This window comes from Plectrocnemia conspersa, unplaced genomic scaffold (genome assembly GCF_051122295.1).
Source record: "Plectrocnemia conspersa isolate PC_06_02 unplaced genomic scaffold, ASM5112229v1 ptg000004l, whole genome shotgun sequence".
In the NCBI taxonomy this organism is placed as follows: Eukaryota; Metazoa; Arthropoda; class Insecta; order Trichoptera; family Polycentropodidae; genus Plectrocnemia; species Plectrocnemia conspersa.
Genome location: NW_028277168.1, coordinates 3114588 through 3137542, shown reverse-complemented (window position 1 = coordinate 3137542; position 22955 = coordinate 3114588). Strand labels below are relative to the sequence as shown.

Genomic DNA, 22955 nt, shown 5'->3' with positions numbered 1-22955 from the left:
CTTATTAGTTTGCCATGGCGTATTTACACTAATATTATTATGAAACGAGTACGGACCTTTCAATGTTAAATATAGAAAAAACTTTCTATATTTAAAAAAAAAAGAAAAGCAATAAAATAATGGCTAATTTTAGTTCATTTAGCTGACGATTTGTTGAGCCTTTACGCTATTGGTTTCTAACTTCATTTGGGTCAAGACCCCATTTTATAGAAGCCAAGTGACCCGTGATCCCATTTTGTAGAAATCAACTGATCCAAAACAAAATTGATTTACTAATAATTATTCAGAGATTTTTGTGCATTTCAATAGACCAGAAAATGATGTTTTGATAATTAAAAGTATGTTTGTGAATTTGAATTTGAGTGTAAATGGAATCATAATAAGCATCTGTCAAAAGTATTTTTACAAGTGGCAACATTGTCATTGTCAAACGCATATCTCGTCACAATCGCTGTTACTTGAAAAAATACACAACACTGAATATGGGCTATAAACACATCATTTGAATGGTAATCGGTGATATAAGCGGAATTATCAAAATGTGGAGCCGCAGCAACTGGTGCGAGCGAACCATATTGTTATCTTCAATATCATTAGTGCTGATATTGCTATTGAACGCGACCCTTCAGCGAATATACCTAAGCTTATGGCTAACGTTTTATGCTTTGATACTTATCGTCTCGTTTGTATGGATCTCTTGTATCAAAATTAGAATTCTACTACTTCAAAATGGACCGTCAAAAAACGCCACTGAAAAGTTTTCCAATAAATATTTCGCTTGGAAGTATATCTTACCCATCTTTCCAAAGTTAAATTGCATTCTCATAAGCGATAATAAGCGAGGAAAAGATAAGTTGCAGATCGAAGACGATTTCGCTATATCCAAAATGATTTCTAGCGTAATTGAGAGGAAATATATTTGGTCGTGGTATTCACAATACGTATCGAAAGAAGTTGCTTTTCCGTTCGGCTGTAAGGAGCTATTGGATCAGATGGTGCTCAAAATATTTCAAGTATGTATTATATGTATTGGTATTATATAATATATTATTTTATGTCTAATTTTAATCGTGTTTCAGGCTTCTTCCAATTTAGATATGATACGTTTAAGCTCAGACTCGCTCACTATTGTTTTGCGTCATTCAAAAGAATATAAAAAAGCGTCGAAGAGATTCGAAAAGTTCAACAAAGGCGACGTTCAAGATTATTATAAATATTCTCATCCAACTTCCAATCATAAATCTGTAATTAAAGCTACACAGAAAGAGAAGTCGAGTCAAAATCATTGTTTGGTTTTAACAAGAGCCATGTTGAAGGAACTTCTACCGTGGGAACTTTGGGACACTCCTCACGCTATGCTTCTATCTTCTATTTTAGCTAAACGGCTCGATAATTTTGTTAACAACTGCTTATCCGATCCTAAATGGTTACGCCGCCGGATCGAACAATTGATTTGTACAACTGAAAAGCCTGACATTATTTTAAATCCTGCAAAGGCGCACAATTCCAATATTGTATCAAAATATGACACGGAAAAGATTGAAAAATCTGAAGTGCACGATATAAAACAAGAATCTAACACTCCCACGTTAAAACCGAGCGTAGAGTCAGCTCTTTCTAGCATGATGTCTAAAAGTTTAATTTCATTACCAAAAATTGAAAGCAAAGATCAATCGAATCAGTTATCTGTTGTTATTCCTAGTATATATGAAAGTAAACCGAAGAACGTATCTCAACCGATCAACATCGAAAGCAAAACACCTCAGAATGGATTCGGTACACCTTTCAACGCAAAGAATGCTAATGAGGTAAAAATTTACGACCGCGTCGTCGAAGGAGCAGTAAAAACTTGGAATACGGACGTAGATTTGGAATGTGTCAGTATGGGTCATGATCTTTTAGCGTCTTTGGACGGAGAGATGGGATTTAAATCGCGATTGGGAAGATTGTGGGAATCTGATGCCAGCGATTCAAACGAAATATGGAGTCTGAATCCGCAGTCGGCTAATGCCGCCGTCAAAACGCCTCAAACTTTATGGTTCGGCGAAGAAGACAACATAGACATGGAGCTAAGTGAGGAAAGTCCTCCGAAGAATGCGCATCATCCCCATTTTAATATCTCTAAACCGCTGAGCATGCAGAATATGAAAGAGCTTCAGAATTTATCTAAGAATACAGTTAACCAAGCGAAGCATAAGATGGGCGACTTTCAGGTAATTTTTAACTATTTAATTTTAATAAACTAGTATTGTACCCATTGAAAAATTAATATATAAGTACGATAAAAGTAGTATAAATTACCGAAAAGCTTTTTTTTATTAATTTTTTGTATAATGTATAAGTGCCAACCAGGCAATCTCCATAATGTCAGCGCGTTTTATAATCACGCCAGGTCACCAGTGTTCCGAGATGTTCCAATTTCAGTAAAATAGTATCTGAATACATTTTCACCTGTATATACATACATACATTTCTACTAGCAAAAATATAATTTAATGATATACGCTAATGAAATTATACAAAGAACGTTATTTGTGGGAGCGGGGGAGGGGAGGGATTTAGCCATAAAAATGCATATCATTTAATGAAATCAAAATATTAATATATATAATCCCGAAAATATTTTTTGAAATATGTCATTTCAATGAAAATATATCGGAATACATTTTCACCAGTAGATATATATTTTTACCAGTGAAAATATATGCTAGTAAAATTACATGATTAAAATATAATCTAACTGATATGCGCTAGTAAACTCATATGCTGTTGTTCAAACTTAAACCTAACCTAATGAAAGTTCTAAAACTAATTAGGCTTACAACTTTCATTAGGTCAAGTCTAAAATACAAACTAAGCCAACTCATCTCTCAGGGGAAAATAAGCTATCCTTACTGATATTAATACGAATTTCTGATTTGAGAGTACTGGCCCAAGTATATTCAAACTGAATTTTGATCAATAGGAGGGCGCAAAAAACAATTATTCCTTCTCAGAAGTCAAAAATCCACATCAAAAGCAGAATGGATGATTGTTTTAATACTCTCCTATTAGTTAAAATTAAGTTTAGATAGGCTTAATTCGATTATCACCTATTGTAAGTCTTAATATTGTTATAAAAAGTCCTAATATAAATGCTAGATATCCAGGCTTTTCCACTGCAACGGCACGATTTTATTGCTTTTGACGTGGATTCTAATTAAGGACGTCTTTGTTGGAGGAAAGCAGATATTTGTTGCCCTGAAAAATTCATTTCATTGGGAGGTGTTCTAATAACATTGGTCATCGTCAGCACAGGCTCTCTGGAAACGTAATCTGAATATCGCAATTCTATGGGTATCAATCTTTGCAGAGCTGCCTTTTGGAATGACTAGACTTACCAAGGACAGAGCCTAGATGTGTATTTGTGGTTTTTACGAGCGCTCTGAGCCTAAGCGATCAATAATTCGTTCGTCCATCCTCGAGGGTGTCTTAACTGCGACTATATATTTTAGCATTTGTGTCTTCTGGTGGTAGGTTTGAGAATCAAATATGGCCGATTCATAGTATTAGCAGAGGACTTATTAGATACAAACTCGAGTTGATTCAATCGCGATGGCAAGCCTTTCACAACCAAGGAGAGGGTAATTACGTTCTACCTTCAAGGTTTAGACTACCTTTATCCAATGTGTAGCAAACAAAGAAGGGGGTCACCACTTTTTTTGTTTTTGGGGCTATGCAACATCTGAATCTGTATGTTCCTATGCTCCTTCGAAAACTTAAGAGTGTGCTGCCGTATTTTGCTTTTAAGTCTTTATATACCCTCTCCCGAAAGGGAAGGGGTAGTAGATGTTCGAATGCGTTAAGACATTGAGAAAGTATTAGTAATTTCGTAAGGCAACAAATTAAATGGTCAGAATTTTATTAACAATTGATCATAATTACATTATTTCAGGGTTAGAATAAAAATATAGGACGATTAGATTTAAAATAATGAATGGTGATAGTTATATTATTCAGGGTCAGAATAAATATCAAATGGTTAGAATATAAATAGCATACTGTCAGAATCAAAATAATGAATGGTTATATTCATATTATTCAGGGTCAGAATAAAAAAGCATACAGTCAGAATAAAAATATAGGATGGTCAGAATCAAAATAATGAATGGTTATACTTATATTATTCAGGGTCAGAATAAATATCAAATGGATTAAATAAAAAAAAGCATATGGTCAGAATAAAAAAATAGGGCGATTAGAATCAAAATAATGAATGGTCATAATTATATTATTCAAGGTCAGAATAAATATCAAATGGTTAGAATAAAAAACCAAACGGTCAGAATAAAAATAGAACGACCAAAATATAAATATTGAATGTTCATAATTATATTATTCAGGGTCAGAATAAATATCAAATGGTTAAAATAAAATAGTATATGGTTAGAATGAAATATTATAACTTTTATAGATATAAATAGGCGATAAATTATTTATTTTAGAAATATCTTATAAAATATTTCACCCGCATCTAAACATTCGGACATTGGCCAAAACAGTTAACACCCTATAAATAATTTTAAACGAATCTATTTAATTCTATGTAGGACGCAAAGTTATTTAGAGCAACGAACGAAGCGGGAATAACGACAGAGCGGCAGCGGAGGGCACGCTTGGATTGTTGCGTTGATATCTGACAATCAACAATCATCTAAAACATCTTGATAATGACCATCTGTCATCATAAACTGTCTCTGAGGTTAAAATACAGATAATATAATTACTGGCTATTCTTTATAAATAATCACTGAAAAATAAAAATTCTTGCCAGTCCAATTTAAATTTTAAGCATATAATATAAATTCTGACCATCTAATAATTATTCTTGCCGATGTATTCTGACCTAATATAAATTCTGACCACAACTGTATTAAAATTCTGACTCGAAAAATACGAGCCATTTCGTAATCTGTACATTAAGACAAACACACATTTTTTTACACAATTTTAAAACTATTCATTAAATATATATTTTTTTACTCGGGGCTAGCTTCATGCGTTCCACGCGGATCTGGGTGTTTCTTATATTAATTGTTTGATAATTGATAACACGGAATCATTATGGTTTTAGGACGAAGCGGCCGGTGTAATGGAAGGAATTTTGGATCGTGGATTAGCCGGTTTTAAAAAATTGAGACTGCCTGGGTTGCAAGACACTCAAGTGAGTAAATTGAATATGTTGATGTTCAAGTGATAAAATTAGATATTTGTTTTGTATTACAAGGTATACTTTTATATTTTGTACAACATTAAGCCGTGTGGTGTGAAAATTGTTCTTTTACTTAAAGAAAATATCTAGCTGTGTGTATCAAATTTTAGGATATTTTTACAATAACTGCTGTTTATATAATGAAAATCTTAATGCGGATTTGGCTGTATTTGTGTAGCGTGAGCCCTTACATGAGCGCAACAGTATGTGTGTGCATTAGTTACTTTGAGCGTTTGTAATGCGGCGTCTTTAATTTATGTTATTCGTCAATCGAATTTTAGCAATAAACAGTTTGTCACTCTTAAATTTTCCGATCAAGATCAATCACTATCAGGCTATCAATCTCGAGGATTAGTTTGTGCTGTGTGATTCCACTGACACTAAATATTGAATTGCGAAATTAGTTTCAACGCGTTTTAGAACTACTTAGGTGTTTTATTTAAATTATGGTCCAATAAGCTTGTTTTGTAAAAACTCATAAGCACATACTTTTTTTTAATAAGTATTTCATTCGCGAATTTTAGAGAATTAGACTTTGGGAACTGCTGGTTTATGTGATTTAATATAGGTTTGAAATTTATATACATATCCAGCTTTATATGTATATGTTTTTCAGGACGCACAAAAAGTTGTGAAAGGTACTAATCAGACTAATAATTTAGTCGCAACAGTCGGACAAGTGTTGTCTATAAGCAGAAAGAATAGTCAGAGTGAAGAAACTCTGAAACATGATCAACAATTCTTTGAAAAAGGTACTATTATACTTGTATTTAGATTTTGGCATGAAACTGTAACATTTCAAAACTTATTTTAGATGAAAATAAATCAGCTCACGCATCTCCATCTCCACATTTACCGAGACAACAAAATATCGACATTTCCAGCATAGACATAAAAGAAAGCATAAAGGTTGGTTATTAAATCATTGAGATGTTTAAAAAGCATACATTTTAAATTTAAATTTTAGATTTCACCAGTGGATATATTTGACGAAGATTCGCCTGATTACGAATACGAAGAAGCCGAGAATCTATCATCAACGATTGCCAAATTGAGATGTTTATTGCAACAGAAGTCCGAGAATGTCGCTGTGTAATCATTCTCTTTTAATAGTAGAATTATTTTTTTAGATTAGGATTTAATTCATAGTTCATTTTAGAACCGCCGAAGACGCTCTATTAACCGATAATATTAGAAAGAAACAGGAGGATCATAGTTCGACACACAGAGAATTTACGGATCATCATTTATCCAGTGTTGAATCTGAGAGCGAATTTACAATGATTTCACCGAACATATCCAACTCTTTGGAAGCCGAAGATGTTTTGAATCACAAGTCATTCAATCCGGCAGCTCAAGAAAACAACATCCAAAGACTCGATAAATTGTTCACTAGAACTGTGACTGGAGTATTCAACACGATTAAGACAGCCGTTGGAGGAGACACGGTGTCCGAAGCGCTAATTAACTCGACGGAAAATAACGGCGTGGTTGTCGAAGGACAAAATTCTTTGAAACCGTCACCATCGGGAAACTGGACGTTTGTTGAAGGGGAAGAAGATGTAATATAAAATTTGATTTACGGTTCACATTCCTTGTCTATGATATGATGGATAATCTATTTTTAGTTGAGCGTTTTGATCGGACGTTTGCTTGTGGAGAGACGTGGTTATTGCGTCGTAGAGGCAGCTCAAGATTCATTGGATATGATAAACACATTCCGCATTCCTTCAGAGGTGAACATTCAAGAAGATCCGACAAATCCAATACAGGATGAATTAGGTACGCTCTCATATAAATATTTAAAATAAGCATCTATGCTCATTACATTTTTTAATCAAATGATTATTTTATGATTTATAGATGAATCAGACTTAGTAAAGAAGTGTCCATTGTGGCAAATGTGCGTTGAGTTAATCTCGGTGACTTTGGGAGGCGTAATGCAGAAAGATGCTGTCGTAAAATCAATTAACGTCACATTTGGAGGTAAACAAAATAAATATGAACAAAAATCATAAAATCTATTGATTATAAATTCTTTGATAGAAACCGGTGAGAAGATCCTTGAAGAAAAATTGACGCAATTAAGCGTCGATCTTAGAAAACTAATTATAAACGAGTTTCTCATCATGTCCAAGACTCAAGAAACTAATCTGACAAACGAATCTCCACAAGAATATCCTGATACTGAATTAAAGGAATTGTGCCAAATCATATCAGATAAAATACCAAGTAAAATATATAAAATATATAAAACCCAATTTATAACTTATATGAAATTGTTATTAAAGGTACATTTGTGAATCTCTTCGGCAAAGAAGAGATATCGGATGCTCTGCAAATGCTTATGTCTTCAATAGATCACAAAACCATCAACAGAGATATCGTCTTTAGCTTGCTGGATATATTTATACATCATTTCTTAAAAGCGTGCAGTTCTCGACCTCCAGTCGCCACTCCACCGCCGTCGGCTTAAATCAAAAAATCAGTATTAATCAAAAATTTAACATTCTTAAGCTGTGATTATTTGTATGTCCCTGTCTATCGAATGTCATGAGTTTTACGAAAACCGTTGAATGATATATAAATTTTATTTTATAATTATTTATTCATATTTTAATAATCATTGTTGACACTCGAGTATATTATATAATGAGATTATAATTTATTGACTGATTTTTATTTATTTATTATTTGATATATTTTTTGTATATAATTAAATTACATATTAAATATTTTGTGGGGTATGAAAAGACCCCGTTTTATTTTGAAGAGATTATATTAGAAAACACATTTTATTCACAATTATGTTTAATGTAGGTCATATATTCCATTAGATGTAATTTACAAAATTTTAATGTGTAATTTTATGAGTCATTAAACAAACGTTGTGCTCATGTATGTTTTATTAATTTAACCCAAAAGCATTTTTATATACATATATTTATATAAAATTATATATTAAATGCAAAACAGTATCTGTCATTGCATTAAAGTGTAATATGTTTATTTTATGCAAATATTTAGGGCCAAAACTACCTAAGGGAGCAATAGTTACAATTTGTCTCTAAAGAATTGTTTTAGTTTAACGTAATGAAAACTGTTATTTTTTTTAAAATAAAAACTAGAAGATCATTCCGCATTATATAAACAAAACGTGGTATGCTAGAACTTCATCAGAATTAGAAATCATCACGAGACTTTAAAAAACATAAGCAATGGACGTTTATGATACCCTTTCCCAAGTATTGTATAACTTTAACGCCACTAAACAATATAATTGTACTCGTTGAAGCAAGCGGTTAAGAAATTCATTTTACATGCTTCGAACAGACTCTTTGCTATCATTCATTCGCATAAAAGGACCATACAAATGGCAAATGGAGATATTTTCCCCTCCTTGAATTTGGCTAGAAAAATGCATCATTTAATGAAATACTATGAATCATAATGAAATTAAAATATTAAAAAAATGACCACTGACTGACTAACTTTTACCCCCCCCCCCTCCCTGGAAAAATTTGAAATGACGTCCCTGATTCTAAATCATATATTCTCAAGTTATCCCTAAAAAAATCTAAAAAATACAGTCTTGAATATATATTTTTTAAAAATCTCTTTTCAGTGAAATCATATTGGAATACATTTTCACTGGTAGATATATATTTATACAAGTGAAAATGTAATTTATCTGGCAGGTGCTAGTAAAATTATATGATTTCAGCTTTTCCATACATAGTAATATGTACATTTACATGCTATGTACAAATGTTATAGTGAATATGTATTTTTCAGCACAGCAGACAGTAGCCCAATGCATTACAACCAGGGTAACATAATCAACTATTTTCAAAGTGGTGTATTGTGATACACCAGATTGAAAGTAGTTTGGAAATACTGGTGTGTGAGTTTGGACTACACTCCAGCCTACAACAAAATAGATAAAGCTTCTTATTCAAAAAGTAGCATAAATCAATTTTAATTAATATTACACGTTTCAAGTGTGTTTTTATTCATAACTTTTAGTAACTTTATTATATAAAACTTAATAATTAAAACTGGATAAAAAATGGTATATAGTAAACCAAAACAATAGCTTTTCATTATTTTACTTGCATATAAAATAAATAACAAAATAGTTAAGTGGATAAACATAATATTACCATAATGATGATGATCATGATCATTTTATCAAATAATCAATCTGTGTAATTACATACATAAATACGATATATGACTCAATTCTGTACTTAATTTAGCATGATTTTTTAGGCATAACCTGTTTGAGTTTCATGAAAACAAGTCGTATAATTTAGATAAAAATGAGGTCATTTTATGTATTTGTTTTCGCAATTATATCTGTAACTATGGCATTACCACAAAAGCCGATGGGTAAGAATTTAATTTTATATTACATATCTATTGACCGATATTGTTGGCTTGTGATTCTGTATTTCATTGATAGATATATTGACTGAATCAATGAAGAAAGGAGTAAAGAAACTTGGCGAACATTGCATGAAGTCCGTAGGAGCTACCATTGAAGAAATGAATAGCATAAGACACGGTCCGCCTTATAAAGGAAAAGCTGCATGCGCTATAGCCTGTATTTTGGATAAGGTAAAGTTGTTAGAAAAAGTATTTTTAACTCTATGTTATCACTGATTTTTTTTATCAGGCTGGTATCATGTCCGATAAAAAGTTTTCAAAGAAGGGTTTTGTGAATGCAGTTAAGCCATTTTTATTAGTCGACGTAAAACGAATGAATCACATGAAGGAGATAGCAAACGCGTGCGAGAAAGAAGTAAGTGTATTACGAATTTGGTAAATAATACATTGTGATCACTTGAATAGTATTACTTTTATTAATTTTAGGCAACTACAAAAATGGACGAGTGTGAAACCGCCGATTATATAGTTAGATGCTTGAGAACGCACATTCCAGAAATTGCAGATTTTAAATTTAACTGAAATAATTATATTTTATTTACATTAATATCAATTTATGTGTTAATGGATTTATTCTTGTTTTCAGTATTATGTCAAATAATCTTAATATAATGTTTTTTAATACATGTATTATTTGCTTTTTAAAATATATTTTTAATTCAAAACCTTAGGATTTGATTTTAATATAAATTTAATAAATAATGTTATATAAACATGTGTTAAGAGTGACATCATCACACAACTTTGAAAGCAATAATAAGTCATAGATAAAGTTACATTATTAATTGACGTAATCACGAGTGGATTAATGGATTTCATGGAATGGAATTAATGATTTTTTTTATAAATGATTATTAGTTAAAACTAATAATTTAATCGTTAAAAGTGGGAATGATATCAGTAACCATCAATATTAATTTTTGTGTTAATGGATCTATTATTGTTTTTAGTATTTTGGCAAATAATCTTAATATAATGTTTTTTAAATGATAAAATGAATAATAATTGTAATACATATAGTATTTGCTTTCTACGAAACCTTGGGATTTGATTTTAATATAAATATAAATCAGTGGCGTGCCGTCCATAGATGCGGTAGATTCAAAACGCCACCAGCATGAACGGTTCATGGCGAGCGACTTAGCCGATCACGTGATAGTGTTTATAGTTGATCAACCATGCATGCTGGTGGCGTTACAAAATAAAATACAAATGATAAATGATTACGTAATAATGAAAAAATCAGGTTCATGTTTATTAATTTATTTTATATAATATTAAAAGTAATAAATTACACACAGTTTTAGAAACTGTGGAACGCATTAGTTTTGACACAATATGTTATGATTGATTAGAACGCCACATCGGTTTAGTAATGTCTCAGCGGAAACAGAAAAATACCCACATACATATATGTAGATTTTATATAAAAATACTAATATATATATTTTTTAATTTATAAGCTAATAAGAGATCGGCAATCATCAGTTGAATTTATAACAAAAGCTTTTCAAATCCGATTAATATCAATTTGTATTAATGTGTAATATAACAGTAGAAAGGATTTAAAATCGACGTTTATTAAGCTTTATTCATAGTTCATTAAAACAAGAATTTTGTGAAACTTTTTTAAAACAAAAATTACATTGATGACTTAAATTTCTCATTTTAAACACGAAAAGCTTTTTGTTAAACTCAACCAAGATTACAAATTTGTGCTTTTATAAACATTGTCACATCTAGAATCAAAACTCAATGTGTTAAATTTAACGACATCCTAAAATGATGATTAATTGAATTTTACTTTTGGACATAATATATCTGAGAATGAAAATAACTTTATTGAACTTGATATAACCAGTGACATCAACGAAAGTAGCAAACTCTGTAAAATAAAGGCAGATCACATAACCAAAAGCTGGTTATTGATTTCTGTTTTTATTTGTCTGAGTTTGTTACTCATTTCAGTTTTTTATATCAATACAATTAAATGATCTTTAAAATCTAAATGTCTGATATTGATTCTAAACGTCACTAATGTATGATATTACACAAAGTCTATTTTATGGTACAACTCTATAAAGGCGTGTAAAAATATAAAAACCGGATAAAAATTTCATTAGAATTTATTTAATCAAATATAAACACATATACAGTTAAATTAAGATGTAACTAAAATATACAAATATTGTGAAAATTATGAATTGAATGATGATCAATTTAAGCATAAATCCTGATCGTTATAACTCTTTTATATCAATAATAAAAATATATATATATATTAAACATAATACGAATAAATAAAAAAAAATTGTAATCGAAATACAATTCACTAACTATTGGCGGAATCATCGTAGAGCCTTTGGTGAGCACCTTGCATCTGTAAATCCTAAAATTAATACCAACGTTTAATTTCAAGTCGAACAATAAGCTTCGACAAGCGTCTCTTTCTCTCGTTCACTCACGCGGACTACGATTTCTAATGCAAAGTACACATTCGGACACACATACGAAGAAGAATGAAGAATAATGAAAAACAAATATACAGATAGAAGCTAAAGAAAATAATAATACACAAGCATCGCTCAATGTATAGTAGAGATGACCTAGAGGCAGTACGATATATGCTTTGCATTTGGCCCTTTGAGAATTGCTTTTCATATCATCTGTCCTTTATAAGGCGTAACTAACCTTCGTCTTAAACTTTAAATTCAATTACTCAAGTCAGATGCTGTACATTAGACTTGTGCCATTATTTATTATTTAACTTGAACGCTATTTACCGTAATAATAGTGGGTCAAATGAAAATCTTTAATTACTATTATAATTTATTGAGCAAAAGTCATAGTCCTTCAACGTTTATAAAAATGTACAATCCTTTAACTATTGTAGTCCATTCTGGAGTGCTTGACCTGCCCAAGGAGTCTGTCATAGAACATAATCATTTTGGAACCTCCTACTCACTCGCTGAAGTGACATTCAAGATTTCTATCGCAATTTTAAGCTTTTCATTCGACTCACTCTATTATTTAGCATTTAGCCCTTTCACAGTTTAATAATTTCATCAAGTAGTTGATATTTATTAAAAAAAATGTTTTTTTATTGATAATGTATCAATATAAAAAACATTTAACGCAAATACATCACAGTATTTAACATACAACATTTCTATTTATCTCAGTGATACTATATACTAATTCCTGTTTCTTTGAAACAAGTCACAAGAAAACTCAAACTCGTACTAAACTGTGAAAGGGCTATTTTCAATACCAGTTTTTTTATACATAATTATGAAAATTTACAATCCTATTAAAAACTACTTAAATATTTAAAGAAAACTTCATAATTTATTATGCATAATATGTATTATTCCCACAATAATTTTTTTTAAATAGATTTCAATAGTAATACTACTTATTGCTTCTTCTGAAAAACTTTCTTAAACTATCACCAGGAGACCACAAAACCTCCCTTAATTAAATATGACAAGATAACTTCCGTAGTTTTAATCAGATTTCATTGGTCAGTTAAAAAGCATAAATATAATTTTTTCACGCACAGAAATCATTGTTTTATTTATATAAGAAATATTACTGTTTTAGACATTTTAACTCTTTCGTTGCCGAAATCCGATATATTGGCCTTTGCTAGATCTGACGAGAGTCGGACATATGTTTAATAGGATGTCAAGTGTTTGCTTCGGAAGCAAATAACAGTTTTTCCAAATATATATTATAATTTTTTTATGTAATACATAGATATTTAGATAATAATCATTAAATGCTCGGCAACCAAAGGGTTAAAAAAAGTAATTTCATTGTTCTTTAATTTGAAATTTCTTTCCTCTATGAGGATTATATAATTTATTATGGCAATGAGGAATTTTCGTTCTTTTTTTACAATAAAAGTATTTACTCAGGATATCCCCACTAATCAATAACGATCAGATATCACAAACTGCAGTTTATTTAGCATATCTATAAAGCCAATAAAACAACAATAAGAAGTCTGAGAAGAGTATTAATTAAATTAATTTCAAACGAGAAAGATTTTTATCAATATAATGACAAGTTCATTACATATTTTTTGATTGAAACTATCCTCTGTAAATGCTTAACGAGAAATTATAAAAGATAATTAATATGCCTATTCCAAGAATAGTGATTCAAAATAGATTTAAAAGGCAGGACTAGGGGGGAAAAATCGTTCCAGCAATTCTCCGGGTCGTCTCTACGCATACATACACACACACACACACATTAATCTAGCTCTCTTCAGGAAGATCGCAGCGAAAGTCCACCTTAATAAGCTATCGGGTAAGTCGAGTGATGCCCGTATGAATGATCGAACACTGTACCTGGAGTTCTTTTAAATCTTGCATAACTCTATTGAAATCTTCTTGATCCATGTTATCCTTTTCGTTGTTGACCATGTCCTTTTCGATATTCAACAAATTGCTACTCTTGTCAGGCACTATATCTATAATCCTATCAGACTTAATTGCATCTTTTATAACACTATCGTTTCTAACACTAATTTTCGGAGTCCTTTCATCGCACCCCTCACTTTGCGCGTGCTCCGATTTGGAGTCGTCGTGTTTCGACTTCTTGTGTTCGGGCTCGCTGAAGCTGCGCGAGTAGTGGACCTTCTTGGCACCACTGCTCTTGTTGCCGTTGTTGTCGTTGGGCACGAACGGTAATTGCGGATTGTTGATCATGTTGTAATACCATTTGTTGCTCTTGTTCTTCATGTAGTCTACATTGACTTCCGGCTGAGTTTTCACATCTTCTTTGACGCCGAAGTACTTGGCGTATTTATTATAGTTCTTAGAGTCTTCGACGGGCTTCGGAGGCGTCGGTTGTTTGATGACGCCTTCTTCGTCGGTCAAAATCTCGACGCAATCGTCGCTGCTACTGTCATCCAAATTCAATACCGCAGGGCTATTCTTGGGCGATTTTTTATAATCGTAGTTGCTAGTTTTGGAAGTAACGTTTTTAGAATTGTAAATGTCGAAATCGTCCGCTTTTTTAACAATTCTCTGAGCTGAAATGTGACTAGAATTGTCCGTTTGTATTGTATGAATGTGCGGATGCTCGGTCGCTTTAGAAGACGACGGCTTCAAGAAACTGTGGTTTTGTTCATTTTGCAGCATCGGTGAAATATCCTTCGGCTTATTACCGTTCAAATTTGACTCATATTTTTGATGCACGCTATTTCGATGATCTGTTTTATAGGTAGGTTTCGCGAATTCTTGCTTCGCCGGCATCAAAGTCACTGTAGTCGGCGACGGTACATTACTGGACTTTCTTTTGATTAAATGTGAACAATCTTGTATGTTAGGTTTGCTGAATATCTTATCTGGCGTTTGCTGAATACCTTCTTGAGTCTTGTTCGGGGTGTCTGTGTTTTTTCCGGATATTATTTTTGCAATGGTGCTCTTATCGAAGAGCGAACTCGGAGGCTTCACTTTGATACTGCCGACGCCTTGGTTCGGGCAAACGCTTTCGGCGACTGATTTAATCACAGAGCTGACGATGGCGCCGGGCGATACGCTAAGCGGATCGATACTCTTCGGCGGCGATTGCAAATTGTCTTTCGGAATGTCCGAGAACGGTTTTATTATTACCGATTCGACGGGCGTGACCGGTTTGGTTACTTTAGGAGCACTAGCAGTTTTTTCACTATCACATTTTTTCGGGAAGACACTGGTTATCGATATCGAAACGTTATTGGGTAGCGTTTGCGAACTGGTTACGCTGTCACTCTGCACTTTGAAGCTCTCGGGCTTATCGCTGTCGAGTGTGTTCACGTTTATCCTCTCGATGGCCACGCTCAACACGCGATCGCTCTTTGCGGGTAAACCGTCGGGAGTTTTCGCCAGTTCTTGAGGCGTTTCAAGCTCTGCGTTATCAACGGTGGTCTTCGTTGTAGGTTTGGCGGCGACGGTTGCCGCACTGAGCTGTTTAGGATCGCACTTATTCGCTTTTTTCGTTGCGTCCGGTGCTTTCGAGGGTTTGACATTTCTACAAAACGATAAGATCATGAATATAAAAGTATGTTTATCGATAGTCTAAGTAGTTTTTACCTAACTTGCTGAAGCAAAGTCGGCATTCTTACAAAACCGGGAGGAAACAAAGGCAAAACGCCAGTTTGAAGAAACTGCATCGCTTCTTTGCCGTCTTCGATATCCATTCCTCGATTTTGTAATATTTCTTGTAAAACAGATCTAAGTAATACAATTACACAATTAATGTCCGTAAAATATATTATAAAATTATTCTATATTGCAATAAGTGACGATTACCTGACTTGATCGTTCCATGGAAATCTTCTTTTGGGCAATCTGCGTTCTTGAAGTTTGTTGGCGTCCTCTTGTGTAGAATTATGAGTTGCAATTTTTTTACTACAAAAGATAAAAAAATATTTGTTCTATATTATAAATATTAGGGGTCATAAAAAAATCAATAGACTCCTTTTTATAATAATTTTCTTTAGCACATTGAGTGCATTGAAGAGCATTTATTTTCCACGCTTAAAATAATCAAACCTGATATAAGAGCTTCCATAAACATTGACTTACTAGAAGGAATCTTATTTTTAAAATCTAATTCAGTTTAAATTACACATGGAAAAGGTTAAAAATTTAAGATTAGATTTAGTCAACCTGGCAAAATAAAACCAACGAAACAAACTTTTTCTCTTGCGAGTACAATTATTAAATTTGTTACTTTTACTTATTTTAATATATCGTTTTATTTAAAGAAAACATTTTATTTTACTTTAGGTATATTATGTATATTATTATAATCTTGTTAAAAATTGTTGACCTAATTTTTATTTCTATAAATGATATGCTGGCAAAAATAATCTCGAGTCGGATCAAATATGAATAATGATGAAATAGATAGCTCTTGAACTGACTGTGCTAACGCAAATAGAGTATAATAATTGAGTAAATACATATTTCATAGAATGAATGACTTTTTGGAGAAATCACTTATTTTGTATATTTTATGTAAGTAGGTACACACTGGACTGGTAAATTTTCCCACATTTACTAGTTAAAGCATTCACAATGCATGCATTATCTAGGGAAAGTATACATTAAATGCAGCATTTAACTAAAACTCATAGTGCATACTTTGTCTAGTCATTGTATACTCAATCGAAATTTAGCACTAACTGTAACATATATAATACTGGAAGACTGCTTGAACATCAATTGACATCCATAGCATTGAGTGTTAAGTAGCAGACAAAATCATCTGCTCGAATGGTATTTCTGGCAGCTTTTTATTCATATTGAATAATGAAAGCAACGAGTTAACATATCCAAATAGGTAATAATTTATTGTAGAAAAATAAGTATATGACCAATGTTAAAAGACGAAAGAAATAGCAGCAAGATGTATGTCAAAAATTATGATTCTTCAAATCCGCAGTGATGGTTTTTTTCATAGGCAATGTATGTGAACTTACTTGATTTCTACAATCTTTTGTGCTTCTATTCGGTACTGCTCCAGCAGCGTAGGCTTCATCTTTTCAATAATACTTTTGAGTCTGTAATATGAACAATGAATATATTTCATAGTTTTAAAAGCGTATTCTATATTTACACTTTTCCGAGGCTCACTTTTCAATAGGGGAGTTGATTGTTGTGTTACGTTGGTGATCCTCAGCGAGTCTCCGAGCACGCTGCAACAGTCCCGCTTTTCCGCGACGTAATAACTGAGCCGCATATGCGAACACACCGTGTCGGTACCTCGGTGATATTTTGCCACGTTTACATTGTAATTCTAAACTAAAATATTAGACGGAGATAGTTATGTTTGACTATTTACAAGATGTTTACGGATGTAAATGTTAATTACACTAACCCTAAGATAATATCGTTAACTTCGGTGCCCGATAGTTTTCCGGTGTGAGCCGCAAAATGCGAATCAGCTAATGTTTTCAGCCGTTTAATGAGTAACGTCGTCTCCGGGGATAGATCAGTAGGCATGATAAGCGGAGCGGGAGTCGGCAGAGTGACCGACGTCGCTGACGCAGTGTCTCTGAATGATGCGATTAAAATGATATATAATCTCATATAACACACCTACATTACGAGCATTTCATACCTGGAACTGTCGGAACTGGCATGATTATCTGAACTAGGAACAACTTGTGGTTTGGACGAATCCGACGAGTGAGAGTCTGTGCTTCCTTCGTTATTATTGCTTTCGACTGCTGAAAATGCAATATGTAGTTTACGGTCATAAGTGCTCGGAGATTACTGTTATTGTTTTAATAACTAAGATTATACCGCTCGTTCTATTCTCTGTGATGTCTTTTGGAGGCTTTTTGGTGGCTGTTTCTTGACCGCTACTGGTGCTCCCCTCCAACGAGCTCTTTCTTTTCTTCCGTGGCAATTCATCCTTTAACTTTTCGGACTTTGACTGTAAATAGAATTGAGCATCAAAATAAACCCTTCACCAAAAAATCCCAACAAAGTACCTTCTTTTGATCTTCTCCAGACTTATCCGAATCGGTAACTGAGTTAGCCTTCGCTTCCTTAGCGTCGGTGTCCGGATTTTTCTCAATTACGGAACCTTCGGATTCTTCGTCGGACGACGATGATTCTTCTTCACTTTCACTCGACGACAACGGACGCTATATAAGATAAGAAAAGATACATTAATACATAATCGAGTATAATAAGCACCGACGGAATGTGAACAAAACCTTGTTGGTCTTTTTGTGAGCTGGTGAAGAGTCACCGCCGGCTCCGTCTACGACACTCGCACCGACTCCGCTTACATTCTTAAACTCCAACGACCCGCTGTTAATGTAGAACCCGCCACACGCAGTATCGCATTCTGGAGGTATTATTTCATCGTACTGAAAGTATATAAAATTATTAGTTTATAGGAAAATATTAATTACTATAAAATATAATTCATTCATAATTCATAATTAAATTTAAAAAATGAATCTAATCTTAAATATTTATGAGCTGATGAGTTAACACCGTTAAAAACACATTTTTCTAAATGATATAATTTAAATACATTCATAAAACATACACTTATAGTTTATACAAAAATATCACATGTAAAATAATAAATTAATCGGTAAAGAAATTTAGCCAAGTTTAGTTAATAAAATATTCATTATTTATTTGCAACTAACTTCATATGCGTGGATCTAGCTGTTTATTTATTTAAACGTTATTAAACAATCTTACTCCATCTGTGTTATCGATGAACGAGTCGTTTTCATCGTAGCCTGCTCCGATGTCCGCGTAATCGTCTTGTTTATTTCGCCCTTTCGATCTGCCGTATGTACTGGAACTGCCCTGTATTTAGAAAGCCAGAAACTCATAAATTTGTTTGATCTATTTAATAATAAACTAATGTTTGATATTAAAAAGTTACATATTTCTGCTCAAATTGTTTTGCAATCTTTTCCACATCTTCGTCGTTATCCGAAAAGGTGTCCCAGATTCCGTTAGGCGCACCCCCCTTTTTCTTTTCAATTTCTGCTTCTTTTTTCTTCTGAAAATATTAAAATATTTATTAGTATAAAAAATATGTATATATGAATATAAACCATTTTACACGGAATTTGGAAATCTTTTGCTCAAATTTTTCAAATACACTGGGCTCTAGCTTTTAATTATAGATTTTTAATTATAGAATAAAAAAAATCTAATATCTTAATTTATCTTTTCAATTATTGTGTATTTTACTAGTCTAAGTCAGGCATAAAAACATTGTTTAATGTTTCTGCCCTGTGATCGGTCGATCGCCCTGAGGGGCGGTACCGGTATGTAGAAGTACACATGTTAGTAATGATTTGTTATTCTTGAGATTCGTTTGTCAAAATAATTATCTTATCGCCCCTTTCACTATTGTTCTAGTTTTATATGTTTTATTTGCTGTACTTGTACTTTTATTTATTTAATTAATACCGTTATAGTTATTTTATTTGTTCTAATTCCGCCCTGTTCTTAGCGATCACGTGAATTTATTTATATGCACTGAGTCTCCAACAAAAAATAGGGCATAGTTGTATAATATTCTGATGCTCATAAATATGCAATCGAAAGTTTTCACTTTCAAACTAAAATCGTACAAACATCTGGAGTCTCCTGCTAAGATCGGCAAACACATGTTTGTTAATGCTAAGTACACCGATTATAAAAAATAAATACATTCAAGTAATACATTTTCAATTTGTTTTCGTTTTATTTTTAAGTATGGTCCATAAGGTATCAGACGCAAGGCAAAACACTGTTTGATCTAATTACTAATAGATCTAATAAGATCTTAGCGAGATAAAATCATTGGGATTCTCATATGCATGACATGAAGAAATAAACTGTGTAAATACAGAGAACTATGTAATAGCTGTGCCAAAACAGGAACACAATGGTTGATAACAGCCACTGAAACAGCACAAAAAAATCATGTCAAATATATTTTGAGCCTTAAAATTTAGACCTTTCACAAATTATTGTCCTTATTGTCAGAAGCGTGTGAAAATTAGGTATCAACGGTGGCTAAGCAAGCTTTAAGACCTTTACTATGGCTCAACTAATAAATAAGAAAATATTTATTATTTATTAAAATTTCTAAATTTTGTAAATACACTCGAACCCCAGAAGATAATTCGTTCAGTCGTTAGCCTCGGTTCAACCCTCGAAACCTATGTAATGTGATTCAGCTGGTATGCATCGGGAACATCTTATCGCCAAACACTTTGTTTTAATTTTAATCACGTGTTTACACTGCTCATTAAAATCGTAAATTTTAATCGAATCAATGCAAAATATCACTTGTACTGTATAGTCATGTAGGTTATCAACGTACAATGTATTGAACAGGTTTGTAATATTTTTGAAACCTATTATTGACTTTCTAGATGAAAAAAAGCAATAATTATATCCGCAATTAAAAGATAATGCACGGATCTATGACTTAATGTTCTTCACCGATATAATATGATTACAAGAGTATTTCAGAATTAAGTCAGGGCATTTTCAGTTTTAAAAGAAAAATACAACTTTTCCAAAAGGATATAATAGAAAATACATTCAATCACTTTCCTCTCTTAAAAAAAAGCCGTTTCAGAATCTGATATTCGTCCTACAGCCATCATATAATAAAATTAAAAAACCTGTTAGAACGTTTTGAAAATTTAATAGAATTAAAACCATCAATTGCATTTTTATTAAAACCATTTGAAACCTAATTTTACATTATTAAAATGTTTACTTTCTAAAACGGTATCAGGAGAATTAGAATTAATTGAGATGCAAGAAGATCAAGGTCTCCAAATGTTACATAAATCAGCATAATCAATCAATGAATTTTGGAAATGTATACAATTTAAAAATGAAACATATCGTTTACCGTCAATTTTTGGATAATATATATTATGTTTTTTAGCAGTCCTTGACTTTTATACAATTAGGTTTTAAAAGATTTTTATCAATATTATTCCCGTTTAGGTGTCAATATTTTGCCTTTGTCAATCAATAAAAAAAAACAGAAATTGCAGTGTCTATATAAGCAAAAAGGAATAAAAACTCTCGTTGACTTAATATTTTTGCTTTAATCAGTCATTGCATGACTTAAGCCAATCATTCATTTTAAATGTTTAATAAAATTATGAAATATGTTTAAAATTGTGGAATTACTGCTTCAGATTGTTTCGAAATAACACAAATATGAATCAAAGATCAACGTCTGAATTTTTTTTAATGAGGATTTCTTTACGTAGTATTCCATTTATTAAAAAAGCTGTTGAAAAATTAATTTCTTATCAATTTAAACAAAATCGAATTACGGGGAAAATGCCTGCATGGCATAAGCCTTCTAAAAATATATTATATATAGCTTTTCAGTGTAAGTATTGGTAATTTTAAATTAGTCAATGTTAATTTATCACAGGAAATCCAAGAGCGTTGAAGGGGAAAGTAAAAGTAAAATATATTTGACAATCAAATCATCTTTAATATTAAGGAGTCATTTTCTCAGCTTAAAAATAATGCAGACTACAAGAGACAAGCAAATTTGAATCATCGATACATTTAAATACCATCTCTCCTGCTGCGTTGCTCTGTAAATTTACAGTGCAATATATATTCTTCAATACAATAGTTGTAGTTATGTGATTGATGTAACTGAAGTATTAAACTAAGATAGATTTTTGATTTATTATTCAACAATTTCTTAAAGTAAGATTCCACGGTTTATATACAGTTGCTTGGGCACTATTATTGGAGTTTTGTTTGTTGCACTGACAAAAAAATCATATTAGAATCCTTCTACCCTTTTAAATATTTAACACCTAATTTCAAGATGTTAAAGTTTACACCTGAAGAAATAGTGCAATCTTATAGACCGACTGTTGCAAAACTCTGAAGATATCAGGCGAGCAACTGCCCAGACCAAACTACTAAAAAAACAAAAAGCCTACAGAATGTTTAGTTTAGGTAGGATGTGGCATTGAAACGTCAAAATAATTATTTGGTGGAATATGAGTTAAAAACCACTGTTATATAGAAACATATTTCAGAAACGAATTAGGTGGGAAAGTCACTTTTATCTCTTTCGGGTCTATCAGTTCAAAACAGAATTGAATGCAGTACATTGAATGCAGTCGTGGGTGTTTTAGATAAAAGTTATGCAAATGTTGATTTGCATATTAATGAATCTAAATGTGGATCAATACCAATAGTAGCAAGAAACGGCTAATTGATTTAAATCCTGTTTACATATCCGCCATTTTGATCGTGGTCAAATAGAATAAAAATAAAAAAAATAGTAAAATTTAATGGCCGACGGGTCAGAGATTGCGGGCCAAATATTGACAATAAAAAAGTAAAAGATATAAATAGGGCGACAAAGCGCCGGCGCGTTTCGCGAAAGCGTGCAATTATTATGGCAGGAACTGCAGGACGCGGCACGTAGGCCAGGCGGGAACCCTTCGCGCACAAATAGAGCGAATCGAAACGATATTAGAATTAATGACGTTTGGACGTTTTCAATGGCGGCCGGTGAGACGCGAAGGCGTCGCCGATCGTCGAAAGGGGCGTCGGGGGCTGACCTCTTCTTGGTGCACTAAGTCCTTGTAGTTGAACTCGGGGCACTCCCGCTCGGTGCTGAGGAAGAGCTCTAGGTGGATCCTGGGCGCGCGGCCCTTGCCGGCCGTGCGGCGCCGCATGCTCACGGCTGGAGAGCCGTCGCCATCTTGCAAATCTGTTTG

At 32.6% G+C, this 22955-nt stretch overlaps 3 protein-coding genes across 5 annotated transcripts; 2 read left to right on the top strand and 1 right to left on the bottom strand.

Annotated features, from left to right (window-relative positions):
• Positions 1-406: 406 nt before the first annotated feature.
• Positions 407-8148, top strand: LOC148235651 (uncharacterized). 2 transcript variants are annotated; one of them, XM_088184550.1, is made up of 11 exons: positions 407-1013; positions 1080-2213; positions 5114-5203; positions 5868-6003; positions 6066-6160; positions 6219-6343; positions 6411-6813; positions 6880-7033; positions 7115-7237; positions 7298-7483; positions 7543-8148. In XM_088184550.1, the coding sequence occupies exons 1-11, from the start codon at positions 507-509 to the stop codon at positions 7725-7727; spliced, it is 3138 nt and encodes a 1045-aa protein (XP_088040676.1). In that variant the 5' UTR covers positions 407-506; the 3' UTR covers positions 7728-8148. The 2 variants fall into 2 exon arrangements, with proteins under 2 accessions (XP_088040676.1, XP_088040677.1); XM_088184551.1 differs by lacking the exon at positions 5114-5203.
• Positions 8149-9504: 1356 nt separating this feature from the next.
• Positions 9505-10365, top strand: LOC148235650 (uncharacterized). Its single transcript, XM_088184549.1, has 4 exons — positions 9505-9643; positions 9717-9871; positions 9930-10055; positions 10127-10365. Exons 1-4 carry the CDS (start codon positions 9574-9576, stop codon positions 10220-10222), a joined length of 447 nt encoding a protein of 148 aa, XP_088040675.1. The 5' UTR covers positions 9505-9573; the 3' UTR covers positions 10223-10365.
• A 1445-nt stretch (positions 10366-11810) lies between these two features.
• Positions 11811-22950, bottom strand: yem (yemanuclein). 2 transcript variants are annotated; one of them, XM_088184547.1, is made up of 14 exons: positions 22797-22950; positions 19118-19237; positions 18928-19038; positions 18426-18581; positions 18198-18353; positions 18007-18139; positions 17822-17930; positions 17579-17755; positions 17335-17502; positions 17181-17261; positions 16006-16104; positions 15787-15927; positions 14059-15724; positions 11811-12089 (listed from the first exon to the last, which is right to left on the bottom strand). In XM_088184547.1, exons 1-14 carry the CDS (start codon positions 22911-22913, stop codon positions 12033-12035), a joined length of 3291 nt encoding a protein of 1096 aa, XP_088040673.1. In that variant the 5' UTR covers positions 22914-22950; the 3' UTR covers positions 11811-12032. The 2 variants fall into 2 exon arrangements, with proteins under 2 accessions (XP_088040673.1, XP_088040674.1); XM_088184548.1 differs by having other exon boundaries at positions 17822-17927.
• Positions 22951-22955: the final 5 nt, after the last annotated feature.